The sequence below is a fragment of the Bombus affinis genome, chromosome 17 (assembly GCF_024516045.1).
Source record: "Bombus affinis isolate iyBomAffi1 chromosome 17, iyBomAffi1.2, whole genome shotgun sequence".
Lineage (NCBI taxonomy): Eukaryota > Metazoa > Arthropoda > Insecta > Hymenoptera > Apidae > Bombus > Bombus affinis.
The window spans coordinates 1939548-1953143 of NC_066360.1; the positions used below are offsets into that span (position 1 = coordinate 1939548).

Consider the following 13596-nt stretch of genomic DNA (forward strand, 5'->3'; position numbering starts at 1 on the left):
AATCGAACGATTTATTTATTTGTAAAATTTGCTTTCAAAATTTCATTTATTTTATTATCAAAGTTATTATTGCGTTATATAGGAAAATTTATTAATACCGATAATTTATGATGAGAGATTTCACTAATAGTATTAGCTGAGTTATACAACAGTTACAGTTACAGTTCAGTAAATATGTGAAATTTTTCATGATTATTCTATATTATTTTATACCTATACTTATATCTGTACTTATTTATTAAAATTTTGTTTTCTGCTTCAATTTTTTGAGTTTTTAACATTTTTGAATGTTACATATATACTTTTTATTATTCTCTATACCAATACCTATATAAATTGATTTTTAAACGACTTGAATGTTAATAAGAATTAAAATATATACATGATAAAATTACAATACTGAATTTAACCATTATTGTACATTACCTGAGAGGAAATCTCCTCTCTGAGATTGCATAATGTAATTGCATTATTATATTTTATTTAGCTTGATTTTAATTTTATTAGCATTAATATTTAATTTCCATTAGAATAAAATTAAGAAATTTATAGATAATAGATTTTGTAATTAAACAGTATAGATTTTCTATATAAACGTATTGCATAATTTTGAAATATATATTACAAAATTTCCGTATTTTTATTGTATTACGTGCATGTGAATTTCATTAAGCTGATGCGCATTCGTAAAAATCCCCACCAAATGTATTACGCTTTACAGTGCACTGGTTATCATTTCAACCATTATTTCATGTGTATCCGATCCTCCATTTAAATGAATTAATTGAAATTAAATATGTTTTTAAAACAATATTCATAAACACAGTGTATAAGTAAAGCATTTGCTTAAAATTTGTTGTGTTCATAGAAATAGCATTTTAATTCTTATAAAATAAATAAAACCTTTAAGTCTACGTTCATTATTGAGGCCATATATTGAGGTCAGGAGTGCTGCATTTAACGAAAGACCCCCAACTGCGTTTTCTATCACAAAACAAGGACATCAAGGACGTTATAATATATATTTGTTTATTACCACTGTTAATAGTTCTACACAAGTACTTATAATTTTTCTTGCCTATATCATTCCCACTTTTCCTTTGATTTATACATCCTTCCATTTTATGATCTTTTTCTATCTTACTTTTGACACTACTTATTTATCTCTCTTGCGCCTATTTCCTTTATGTTCTCTCTTTCTATTTCACGACATTTCCACTCCTTGTCTATCTCTCTTAATCTTTCCTGTTCTGTCGAATCGAACTAGCCTCCCTTCCTGCGAATTTACGTAGATATTTCTACTTGTGAACGGTTCCAACCTTCAGGATGCAAGCTATCAAATGTGTTGTCGTAGGAGACGGGTGAGTATTTTAATACCTACTCTAATGTTTTGTGATATGTTTGCATTTTCCTGTTTTCGATCCACATTAATTGATCTAAAGAATCATCGAAGTACCCCTTGGCGATTGGTTTTTCCTGATCAAGAACTATTTAAAAGCTAGTACCACACCCGTTGTGCTTTTTAATATGTATTCTCTTTTCTTTCTTTTCTTTTCTTTTTTTTCTCTCTTTTTTTTTTTTTTCTTTTAAAGAAAATCAGAATATCTTAATTTAAAATTATCAACTTCTAGATAATTTATCGCCTCGAGGTATTACTTTTCTCCGTGTTTTCCTCTTTTTTCCTTTTTTCGCCTTCGTTAAAATTTCATTCGAACTTATATTATTTTATTTTATAACTTTTATTCTGATAATATAAAAATTGTTTACTCATGTTCCATTTATAATTAACCTTTTCATTATCAGAATTTCTGCACAGTCAATTTAATTATCTCTAACTGATTAATTTCTACAGAGCAGTAGGTAAAACATGTCTCCTCATAAGCTACACTACCAACGCTTTCCCTGGAGAATATATTCCAACTGTATTTGACAATTATTCCGCAAATGTTATGGTGGATGGTAAACCAATAAATCTTGGTTTATGGGACACAGCAGGCCAAGAAGATTATGACAGATTAAGACCGTTGTCTTATCCACAGACAGATGTTTTCCTGATCTGCTTTTCTCTTGTTAACCCCGCCAGTTTTGAAAATGTTCGTGCTAAATGGTATCCAGAAGTACGCCATCATTGTCCAGCTACTCCAATTATTTTAGTAGGGACTAAATTAGATTTACGTGAAGACAAAGAGACTATTGAGCGGTTAAAAGATAAAAAACTTGCACCTATTACATATCCTCAGGCATGTATTTGTTTAATTTATTAACTAAACTATCCTCTTGCTATTACTCTATATTTATAATAATTTAATAACATAACAACTTTGCATTAAATTATGTTTAGGGTTTGTCCATGGCAAAAGAGATTGGTGCTGTAAAATATTTAGAATGTTCTGCTCTTACTCAGAAAGGTTTGAAAACAGTATTTGATGAAGCAATTCGCGCAGTATTGTGTCCTGTTCTTCAAGTGAAACCAAAACGCAGATGTTTCCTTCTATAATATTAAATGTCCAACGACGGTGGAGCATGTGCAAATGTACTACCCCTCCTCCGATCGGACTTGATTGCAGCAGGACATCTAACTTTGATTAAAAAACCCCGTTGTACGGTCCATCTCTCTACAAGCATCTGCCATGAAAGCGCACAAACCAATTTATATAATGCGTATAAAAAGATAAAGAAGAAAATATATGCAATTTAAGTGTTTTGGACATTAGCTGAATGTTCTGATGAGAGAAAGGAAGCCAAATGAAAACTGAACTGATAATGTACAGTATATTAGAGTGTGTTATTAATATTAGTTATTACATACGAATTATAAGAAATTAAACATTATGTATGTGCGTTTGTGAGCGCACTAGATACTAATCAATTTAATAGAAGAGCTGAACCATTTTATGTAAATTTGCATTGTATATTTTAGATTAAAAATGTAATCAGACAATTTTGTCATTTTTAAATTTTTGGTATACAAAGAGATTGATACAGTAAAGACATTAAAGTAAAAAAATATTTGAATATGAACAGTACATATTAACGGGGGTTGTTTTTAATTTTTAAATAAATTGAATTTTCCAGCTAATAATTTAAGTGTAACTAATCATAAATTATATCTTTCATTGTAAATATACAATTGCAAGTATGTAACATGAAATGATTTTCATCTTTAACTAAATTGGTTGATATTACTATATACATACCATGGAATAAGATAATCATGTAAGTTTTAGAAATGAGCGATACAAGTGTGATTTCAATTCTCTACCTCTCCTGTATTTTCATGTTGTTGCAATTTTGCTGTAATTCATACGCACAACATGGCTAAAAGAATAAAATATCAGAGGTAGAGGAAAATGGTACGTGTGTATGAATGTTTAAGAGTGGATACGAAAGCCAAGAGAGAACGACAGAAGAAGGAATTATTCTATAACAAATAATTGTACATAAATGGTAAAAGTCCAAACTGTATTCCTATCATTATCATTTTACATGTATAAGCTGCTGAATCTAAATCGGACGTTACTTGTTTTTTATATATATATTATAAATATATATAAAGTGGGGCTGGACCGAGATCTATTTCAATCGTCGCAGATCCACTGACCTGTGCAATCTATCCGGGGAATGGGGATTCAGTCCATAAAAATATCATAGATACTGTAACTAAATATGCTTTATTAAATGGGTGTTTATTAAATTTTTCTATTTATTTATTATGCCGTTGTGTCAAAGAATGTATCAATTAATATAGATATTTGTTCCGGAGTGTATTTTATATATTTAGCCGGATTCTTGGAGAATGATATCCCTCGATACTTATTATGAAAATTCATATAAAGAGGAACAATAGCTTGTTGAAGTTCTTTTCGTAATTCTTCTCGTAATCGAGCATCAGGTACGGAATAAGAACGTTGACATTTTGAAACTTCTTCTAATTCTCTTGTAAATCCCAAAAATTTCTCTTTCAAAGCTTTTGCTGCTGGTTCTGTGAAAATAATAAAAATCCTATATCTTCATTCTTAACATTTTTCTATTTGCATGTTACACAATTGATATATATCATTAAAATCTACACAGTTATATTAAATAGCTTCGTGTATTTTAATTTTACGTAATTCATTATTACACATAGTTAATGTTATACTCAAAATAAATATTATTACAAAAACATTTTTCTTTTTTTATTTAGTATTATGAAGTTTTTCTAAATTGTCAAAATACAAACCTGGTTCATCGAAGGGTTGTTCAAGATAAGCTCGCGCTTTTGCAAAGGTAGTAGAAACGTAGTTAGCCTTATCACGCAATAGGAGATCGTGATATGTTTGTTCTGCGCTAGGTTCTGCTAATAATAAAAGTTCCATCAAGGAACTACGACGTAAAGCATTTATAACATGATTATGATTGTTTAAACGAAACAATGCTCTTAATGCAATATCCGAATATGAAGTATCACTTTTACTCACGAGCACCAAATTCAATTGCGCTAATACCTTTTCTAAAAATAAAAAATAATATTAATAAGTTTTATAATATTTTCATAACATATCCAAAAATAAGGAAATAGTGATACCAACTAATGTAAGTGCCAAGAACAATTCTATACATATTTTCTGTTTGTTTTATAGATGTTGCACCTTCCATATCAGCACTACGTCTTAGCACAGCTCCTGCTGTATCTGCATATTCTGCTAATTGTTCCAAGAAAACTAATACATTGCTTGTACTTTCTGCTACAGTACCGTCTTTAGGTAAAATTGAACTAGATTCATTTCTGACACTTTCTGCAAAATCTTCCAATGCTTTTGCCCCCTATATTGTTAAATTATGTAGTATGTAATTTAAAATAAAATTTGCGTTATACAATCGTATTGCGTTACAACATACAGTTATGTTTAGAGTATTAAGCACAGAAGTAAATTTTGATCTAAGGGCATAATCACAGCCCTCAACAGTACGTTCCAAGTCTGGTTTTAATTCTCCAAGATGTTTTAAAATTGGAAAGATTACTAGCACTGCAGAAAAATCACGCCGTACGATACATCTTTTAGCACGAGTTGCTATACTCTCTCCATCATGAGCTACAAGATCCATAGCTTCGCGTACTGTAGCCTCTAATACTTGTGCTTGTAGACTAATCGGTAAAATTTTAGCAACCAGTGACCGTTCCGCTTGCATAAGTTTATGAAGACCAACCGTTAACAGCAAGTAATTTTCCATTTCTTGTTCATCTGGTGCTGTATCCTCTACAGAATGTCCAGACAATTGTGGTGGTGGCTTCCTAGATGCGGTTAAAGACAATCCCAAACCAGTAGTCTGAGAAGCTTTTAGTAACATTCTACTAGCTTTTTTTTCTAAAGCATGCTGTAATCTTTTAGAAGCTCTTTTGCCACTATTTTCTTGAATTCCCAATGAATGTCTGTTCCCAAATTTCGTTTTCTACAAATAGTAATATGACTAGTATTAAATTGTAAATAATCAATTAATTATTATCAAAGGAATATGTTATTAAGTTTCTTACTGGTAAAGGACTTCCTGCATGTGTACTGCCACCACTAGCACTCCTTTGATGTTCTTTTAACAACTGTAAAGATCTTAAAACAATAGCAGAACGTACAGATGCATAAATTTTTACATGTTTACGGTGTCCCCTCTCCTCCAACCATGCAGCAATTTTAAGTAAATCTCCTAAAATACTTTCTGGTAATTGACAAAGGGATTGAGGGGCATCCTCACCACTAGTATCTTCGTCCGATCCAATTAAATCCAAAAGAACGATTGGAAGAATTGGTTTACTTTGTCTAGTTAAAATATCATGGAATTCTGCATATAAAGCGTCTAAACCAACAACAAACAAACTTGTTACATTTTCTAATTCTACAGAGCTTGGATTATTTTTTTGAAAATAACGTTGAGCATTGTAAAGACGATTCATTGCTTCCAAAAAATTATCTAGTCCTCCAGATCCTCCTGGACCAGCTCTCACTGTAGCTTCTACTTCTTGACAGACACCATAGTACCCAATAGCATGATCTAAAGCATTTAATGTCATTTCTATATCTGTAAAGACAAAATAAACGAAATTATACTATTACATGATAAATTACAGATTTGAAATATTTATATGATTAACATTAAAATGATCAGATATACTGATTGAACTAAATATTATGAATTAAAAACAATACTATTTAATTAATTTGTCATTTGCTGAAAATGTCTCAATAAAAAAGCTATAGCAACAGAATCTGACTATCAAAGTGTTAATATATATTAATTGCATTTAGTTTATAATAATATACTTTGTTGTTGTGCTTGAAGGTTCCCTGTTTCATTGTAAACGGGAAGTATAGTTCGACGCAATGTAGCAAGACGTTGTTCTAAAGAAGATAGAATTCCTACAACATTACTGGTTAACTTCCTGCTTCGTTCTTCTGCTTCTTTCAATGCTTCTAAAGAAGCAATTTCTGCTTCTAATTTACATTGTATTTCAAACCTTCGTTCAGAAGTATCTGCTCTTGTAGCGTGCATTATCTTATCTGAAAATAGTACGATACATATGTGTAAGAGAAATCGGGAAATATTTTAAATTCTTTGAATAGTTAGTGTCACTTTATTCGCTATGTAACACGTATATTAAAAATATTTGTATAAAATTACGATGTAATGTCATTGCTATTTTAATATTGCATGTTATATTATTATGATATAACCTTTTTTCATTACATTATTGCTTTGTACCTTTATAATCGATCGATTAGATATCAAATAATTATTAAAGATTTTATATATATAAACATGAATACAAAGAGATACAACATCGTGATGCAACTACTGACATAAAAATGCCCTATTCAAATGAAAAGTTTTATTACTATAATTTTGAAATCTCAGAAAATGCTGCTAAAATATATGAACTTGCTATCGTAATGTATTCTGTGTGATTAAACAAACAAAATAAATTGCAAAAACACATGAATTAAATATTTGATTTATTCAGTGTATTAATAAGAAATGCTATATCATATTAGTATATTAGATACGAAAGGATCCTAACATAAACAAAAAGTAACTCGGATTTAAAAAGAAATTAAAATAACACACTATTACGCTTTTAACAAAAAAAAATATATATATATATATATATATTTTTTTAAAAATTGACAAGAATTAAAATCATAAAAATTTAATCCCAGCTTTTTCAGTTCTAGAACTATAGAAGAAACGTAAGAAAGAAATAAAAATTTTGATTTATTATGGCTATTTGTTAATAAGTTGGTACTTCTGAAATTAAGCAGCTGTTCAAGAAGCAGTATGTAATCGACAAAGAGACGAAACATAAGAATTAGATCGAATTCGACTTGATCTTGATACATTGATACCATACTTTACATTCGAATTAATAAGTTAACAGCGTATCGTTAATAGGATTATAGAAATACTAACATATAAATAAATAAGGAATAATCTAATTTATAGTATTAGAAATACTTTATAATACGTAATTCAATATAGATGTTTAATCTATTATCATATTTTTGCATGTTATAAGGTATTTACATTAGATATACTATGTCATTATTAAGCACTATGAGCGATATAGAAGCATAAGCGACTGAGATCTGTGTGACTTTTATTTATATAAGATAATAAGATACTTTCTCGTATACTTTTAAAGAAACAAGTTAGAGATTATATATTCATTTGATTTTTAGAAGCATTTACAATATGGACAAACCTGTATCTTCTGATATTGTACTCATTGCGGGCAATTCCCATCCAGAATTGGCCAATCTTATTGCCAAGTACGTTTTCACAAATGTATATGTATATTTATAATCATTCAATGCTCCAATTATAATTGCTTTGCTTTATTAGTCGATTAGGTGTTAAACACGGAGGATGTTCTGTGTATCATAAATCGAACCGTGAAACTATGGTTGAAATTGGTGATTCTGTACGTAGCAAAGACCTCTATATTATTCAAACGGGAACAAAAGATGTAAACAATAACATAATGGAACTTTTGATTATGGCATATGCATGCAAAACTTCTTCTGCAAAGAATATTGTTGGTGTAATTCCATATTTGCCTTATTCTAAGCAATGCAAAATGCGTAAACGAGGTTGTATAGTTTCTAAATTGTTAGCAAAGATGCTTTGTAAGAGTGGTTTAACACATATAATTACAATGGATTTGCACCAGAAGGAAATACAAGGATTTTTTGATGTACCAGTGGATAATTTGCGTGCTAGTCCGTTTTTATTACAATATATTCAAGAATCTGTGCGTAAATAATATTAGTAAAACTGATTATCATAGAGTTTTATAACTTAACTTCGAATTTTATTTTATTAGATACCAGATTATCACAATTCAGTGATAGTTGCGAGAAATCCTGGTAGTGCAAAGAAAGCAACTAGCTATGCAGAAAGATTACGTTTAGGAATAGCAGTCATTCATGGAGAACAGCGAGAGGCAGAGTCAGATATGAATGACGGACGTTATTCTCCACCTGCATTGGCCTCACGAACAATGGAAGTTGGCGTTGGTGTGCCAATGCATCCTGCAAAAGAAAAGCCTCCAATTAATGTAGTGGGGGAGGTAGGCGGACGCATAGCTATTATGGTGGTATGTATGTTTAAATGTAAAAATTAAAGAAAACAGGACAGTGTATTAAAAATTTGTACATTTGATACATTATACTTACATTGCGTTACATTGCATACAGTAAATTTCTACATTATTATGCATTGTTATATTTCAGGATGATATGATAGACGATGTTCAATCTTATGTAGCTGCAGCAGAAGTTCTTAAAGAAAGAGGAGCATATAAAATTTATGTTCTAGCTACGCATGGACTTTTAAGTTCTGATGCACCAAGATTAATAGAAGAATCTCCAATTGATGAGGTAGTATAATATTTAACAGCTTATTTAAAAAGACATAAGTCATGTGAAGCAGTTTGTAAGCAAACAATTTCACTGACATTTACTTGATCTTAAATAGTCTTGTGAAGATCATGATTATATTTTCAAATGGACATGTAGATTTGTATTGTATATTTTTAGCTGATATTAGAATACAGATTTCCGTTTGACGATTCAAGGTCGTCATAAGATTAGATAAATATCAGCATGGCTCCTTGATATACTATAGTTTTCGTCTGAAATACTTTTACGTGGCTTTTATATCTGCCGAGATATTTAATTGTTTCCATTTAAATTGAATATGTGCATACATGCATGTATATACAGGGTTGTCCCATCTGATGATGTAGTTTGATCTCATCCTTCTTAATGGTAAAGAAAAGAGTAGGTGATTCCGTTTAAAAAACTTTACTATTAAAATCTCAGAAGATATGATCTTGAGATGAACTTTACTCTTATAGTCTAATTTCGTCCTTGAGATATAATAATTTTCTCTCGAAACATTTTTTCTTTTTGTACCGTGACAAATGAGAAAGTAATTAAGGGTGGCAGAGTTAGGTGGCACTGTATATATGTATATATATGTATTTAAGTTTTTTAAAAATTGAATCTATAATTAGATATTATTTTTAGGTCGTTGTTACAAATACTGTTCCTCATGACGTCCAAAAGATGCAGTGTCCGAAAATAAAAACTGTTGATATCAGTATTTTGCTGGCAGAGGCTATTAGACGTATTCATAATAAAGAATCCATGTCATACTTGTTTAAAAATGTCTCTTTGGAAGATTAAAAATTACGATGAGATAATATCTTTCAAACATACTGACAGTTTCCATATCTGAGGACCATATGCAAAACATATCTATTAAATTTTGTCTATTACTTTATTTTATGAAGAATTAACTATGCTAGTCCTGTTTTATATATATAGATACACACATACATACATACATGCATACACACACACATATTTGCATTGCTTGACAATATCTGTACATTTAAGTTTCTGTATATCTGAACTGATAACTGATAAACTTACATAAAATAGATTGCAAGATTTTGGTTTTAGTTGTATATGCGAATTTTGGTTGTATATATTGACTTAGAAAATTTGTACTACTGTTCACTTAACAAATAATAACTAAATTTGAAGATATGGGGATCATAAATATACGTATTACGCTAATATATGAAATAATAATATAAATTTAACAGAAAATAGAATAACACTTTTTCTTTCCTTTAACTAATTTGAATGCAATTATTACATACATAATCGGTGAACACGTTCGAATTGAAACAAATGGATCAATAAAAATGTTGCTATGGCAATAGATCAACTATAGCCTCAAAATCAGCAGCTTCTAAATTGTTTGAAATTTTCCTTTTAAGCTTTCCTTTTAAGCTTTGTCAGAATGTCTGTGGAAACTGCAAATAATGAATTTACTAGAATTTGTGTTATGTTGCAATCGGAAGTAAAAAAGCGACGAATACAAGGTTTGAAGGAAGTTTTCACTTTGTTAGAATTACAGCAATCTGAGAATGAAACCGTAAAATTATGGGATATTATAAATAAATATCTGTTGAGAATTTTAAATGATTCTGTAGAAGAATGTCGTGATCGAACACTGGAGATTATCAAGTTATTTATAATTAATTTAGCACCGAATGATAAGTATATTATGCATTTACTCCCAATTTTATCCAAGAGATTAGGTTCTTCTGAGCAAATAGAAACTTCAGAGGAAGTTCGACTGAAGTGTATTACGTTATTAAAAATAATTGTATTGAAATACGAAAACTTATTAGCATTATACATTGATGATTTAACAAAAATCTTAGTACAAAGTCTAGCGGACAATTATCCACTTGTTAAAAGAGAAAGCTGTGATTGTATATCTGAATTTGCAAAGAATTTGTCAAGATATTTCTACGCACAGTCGCAAAACTTTGTAAAACCAATTCTAAATAACTTTACACACCAACATCATAGAATTAGAATCGCTTCTATTAAAACAATAGGAGATTTAATCCAATATGGAAATAGTAAATCTATAGAAGAAGTAGCTACACCTATGGCAGAAAGGTTGTTTGATCAGAATGGTCTTGTTAGAAAAGGTATTTCATTATTCTTATTCTTTATTTAAACAAATTATATTCAATATCATTGTACTGTTTCATAGCTGTAATAGAAGTAGCAGGTTATTGGCATCTAAATCTAAAAGATCGATATAACTGGTGGCATAAAATTCTTCCACTACTTTTAACGGGTCTACATGATGAATTAGAAGAAATTAGACAGAAAGCTGGCAATTTCTGGGATGCTGCGGGACAATTGTATGTAGAAGAAAACCAGAATGATGAAAAATTGAAAAACAAACTGGACTTTCTTACCAAAGATCGTGATCATTACCCTAATGGTATGTTTAGTTAACAAATTGTTATAAAATATTATTTATGTCGTTATAAATTTCTTACAGTTATTAGACCAAACTTAGGATGTCGTGTGATAGCACAACAATGCTTCAGTAAATTGATAAATGGAATTTGTTTGGAATTAGGAGATTGGATTGCAGACATACGAGTACGATCTGCACAATTACTTTGTGTATTTATTTTAAACATAGAAGAAGATATAATACAGCATATTGGAAAACTCTTACCTCCTATGTATCGGTAAATGTATTAGTATTAAGATATACATTGTCAAATTAATATTTAACTAATCATACTGTTGACTAATAATTATTTATTAGTGCTTGTAATGATGAAGATAACAGGGTTGTAGAAAATGTAGAAAGAGCTGCAGAATATTTAGGATATTTTGTACCTCCAAAAATCTATTGTCATTTGATAATCCCTACTATTGAAGACGCTCCATCCGTAGGTCATTTAAAAGTATTTTCTGCAGTTTTAAAAGGTAGTGAACAGTGTACACTTCTTCCATTATTAGAAGATATTGGAAAATTCTTACAACAATCGCATATCTGTCAAAGTAAAAAAGGAGCATATCAAAAAGAAATACTTTCTTGTTGTTCTTCTTTACTTTTAGCATGCAAAATGGTTTGTTTTATATATATCTACATCATTAATTTTGTTATTTCTTGCGCTAATATATTAAACAAATTTTAGGATTGCAAACTTATATCAAAGGAATTATTTATAATAATATTCACCGTTTTATCTATGACACAAGAAAATTTGATAAATTTAAAAGCACAAGAATTACTAAGCATACTTGCTAGCATTAATTCACTTGATAATGTCGGAGAGTTATATCATAAATACATTGGCCAATTATTTTCAACATTTTCTGACTATAAATCATGGTCAATTCATGATCCAGAATCTCAAATTTTTTGTGCATGTTTAACTTATGCTAAGCAAACTTTTGCTTATAATATGAACATTATTTTACCAGTTCTAAAACAAACTCTGACGGATGATGCAGATCCTGAATTGAGACTGAAACATTTTATTTTATTATCAGAATATTTTAATCAAGGACCTTCAAATGAGATTATGGATATAAAATTTTCTAGTCAATTTTTGGAAGATTGTATACTTCCTGGATTGATTTGGACAGCAGGAAGGACTGCTGAAGCTATACGTACCGCTGCAGTAACTTGTTTATGTTCGTTTTTAAATAAATATGAAAAAGACTCTGCTATGGAGAGAATTACAAATCATGATGAAGAAAATATTTGTTTAATATTTGATCAAATAATTCCTGTCTTAATTAGTCTTGCAGATGATAATTCTAAAACAAGTAGATTTTATTCTTTGCAAGCTATGTATTTAATAATGTGTATCCGGAAGCAGTTTGATCACCTCACGGAAGAATACATACATAAAATATATCCAATACTTTTGAAAAGACTTGATGATGGATGTGACGATGTTAGAGTAATATCATTAGAAGCTCTAACAGAAGTTTGGAGCGCAATACCTAAGGATTATGACATACAGTTTAATAAAGGACATGTAGATACTTTGTATACCACAATTATAATATATTTGGATGATCCGGACAGCAAATTTCAAAATATTGTATTAGGTAATAATGTTTAAATTAAGAGTGCATTTTAATATAATATCCAAATTGTAATATAATTGTTATATATAAAATGCTTATCTTTTAGATAAATTAAAGGAATTGGCTAAAGTGCATCCAGAATTATTATATCAGAAACTTCAGAAATGTAAGACAAATTTTAGAAATCAAAGGGATATGGAAACATTAATAGAACACTGTCAATTTATTTTAACCAATAAATAAAATTGATCACTGTCAATTTCTTTTTAACCAATGAGTAAAATTGTTATTTATTATGTAAGAGTAATATTCTATTCAGTAATAATATTTCTTGTATAATGTATATGTATAATTATTGTAAACAAAAATTAATTAATTTATCCAAAATAAATTTCATAGACAGAACCTAAAATATCGTCTCATTTTAAGGTTATCTTAATTTCTGGCAATTCTTTTTAACAATTAACGTGAAAATATAATAACTGTTTGATATAAATACCTACAAAGAATTTACTACTTAATTTATTAAATAAATTAACGTCTAAAAATGAATACGTATATACAAAAACGTGGGAAGACGATCTATAGACTTAAAGAATATACGAACGTGCACGATTTAGGAAATTTGTAA

At 29.4% G+C, this 13596-nt stretch overlaps 4 protein-coding genes across 7 annotated transcripts; 3 read left to right on the top strand and 1 right to left on the bottom strand.

Moving 5' to 3' along the window:
• The first annotated feature begins 699 nt into the window (after positions 1-699).
• On the top strand, positions 700-3694 carry LOC126926009 (ras-related protein Rac1). Its single transcript, XM_050742070.1, has 3 exons — positions 700-1361; positions 1853-2240; positions 2342-3694. The coding sequence occupies exons 1-3, from the start codon at positions 1327-1329 to the stop codon at positions 2495-2497; spliced, it is 579 nt and encodes a 192-aa protein (XP_050598027.1). The 5' UTR covers positions 700-1326; the 3' UTR covers positions 2498-3694.
• Positions 3653-6862, bottom strand: LOC126925990 (exocyst complex component 7). Of its 3 annotated transcripts, none has more exons than XM_050742016.1 (7): positions 6736-6862; positions 6297-6533; positions 5516-6054; positions 4882-5433; positions 4572-4806; positions 4223-4492; positions 3653-3982 (listed from the first exon to the last, which is right to left on the bottom strand). In XM_050742016.1, exons 2-7 carry the CDS (start codon positions 6523-6525, stop codon positions 3711-3713), a joined length of 2097 nt encoding a protein of 698 aa, XP_050597973.1. In that variant the 5' UTR covers positions 6526-6533; positions 6736-6862; the 3' UTR covers positions 3653-3710. The 3 variants fall into 3 exon arrangements, with proteins under 3 accessions (XP_050597973.1, XP_050597972.1, XP_050597971.1); XM_050742015.1 differs by having other exon boundaries at positions 6708-6852; XM_050742014.1 differs by lacking the exon at positions 6736-6862 and adding an exon at positions 6655-6682.
• A 450-nt stretch (positions 6863-7312) lies between these two features.
• On the top strand, positions 7313-10098 carry LOC126925998 (phosphoribosyl pyrophosphate synthase-associated protein 2). The gene is made up of 6 exons (XM_050742045.1): positions 7313-7546; positions 7710-7799; positions 7873-8281; positions 8354-8626; positions 8763-8909; positions 9561-10098. The coding sequence occupies exons 2-6, from the start codon at positions 7723-7725 to the stop codon at positions 9717-9719; spliced, it is 1065 nt and encodes a 354-aa protein (XP_050598002.1). The 5' UTR covers positions 7313-7546; positions 7710-7722; the 3' UTR covers positions 9720-10098.
• Positions 10099-10232: 134 nt separating this feature from the next.
• LOC126925987 (dynein axonemal assembly factor 5) lies at positions 10233-13377 on the top strand. 2 transcript variants are annotated; one of them, XM_050742011.1, is made up of 7 exons: positions 10233-11047; positions 11113-11349; positions 11410-11605; positions 11686-11992; positions 12062-12986; positions 13072-13191; positions 13230-13377. In XM_050742011.1, the coding sequence occupies exons 1-7, from the start codon at positions 10345-10347 to the stop codon at positions 13244-13246; spliced, it is 2505 nt and encodes an 834-aa protein (XP_050597968.1). In that variant the 5' UTR covers positions 10233-10344; the 3' UTR covers positions 13247-13377. The 2 variants fall into 2 exon arrangements, with proteins under 2 accessions (XP_050597968.1, XP_050597969.1); XM_050742012.1 differs by lacking the exon at positions 13230-13377 and having other exon boundaries at positions 11122-11349; positions 13072-13222.
• The last annotated feature ends 219 nt before the right edge of the window (positions 13378-13596 follow it).

Bases quoted from the DNA above. Each gene is read 5' to 3' on its own strand.
- LOC126926009 (XM_050742070.1), top strand. From the start codon at position 1,327: ATGCAAGCTATCAAATGTGTTGTCGTAGGAGACGG. The intron at 1,362-1,852 runs GTGAGTATTTTA...TAATTTCTACAG, and splicing joins TGTGTTGTCGTAGGAGACGG to AGCAGTAGGTAAAACATGTC. The intron at 2,241-2,341 runs GCATGTATTTGT...AATTATGTTTAG, and splicing joins CACCTATTACATATCCTCAG to GGTTTGTCCATGGCAAAAGA.
- LOC126925990 (XM_050742014.1), bottom strand. The intron at 4,807-4,881 runs GTATGTTGTAAC...TTAACAATATAG, and splicing joins TTAATACTCTAAACATAACT to GGGGCAAAAGCATTGGAAGA. The intron at 3,983-4,222 runs GTTTGTATTTTG...TTATTTTCACAG, and splicing joins ACAACCCTTCGATGAACCAG to AACCAGCAGCAAAAGCTTTG.
- LOC126925998 (XM_050742045.1), top strand. From the start codon at position 7,723: ATGGACAAACCTGTATCTTCTGATATTGTACTCATTGCGGGCAATTCC. The intron at 8,282-8,353 runs GTGCGTAAATAA...TTATTTTATTAG, and splicing joins TACAATATATTCAAGAATCT to ATACCAGATTATCACAATTC. The intron at 8,627-8,762 runs GTATGTATGTTT...GTTATATTTCAG, and splicing joins GACGCATAGCTATTATGGTG to GATGATATGATAGACGATGT.
- LOC126925987 (XM_050742011.1), top strand. From the start codon at position 10,345: ATGTCTGTGGAAACTGCAAATAATGAATTTACTAGAATTTGTGTTATG. The intron at 11,048-11,112 runs GTATTTCATTAT...ACTGTTTCATAG, and splicing joins GAATGGTCTTGTTAGAAAAG to CTGTAATAGAAGTAGCAGGT. The intron at 11,606-11,685 runs GTAAATGTATTA...ATTATTTATTAG, and splicing joins CTCTTACCTCCTATGTATCG to TGCTTGTAATGATGAAGATA.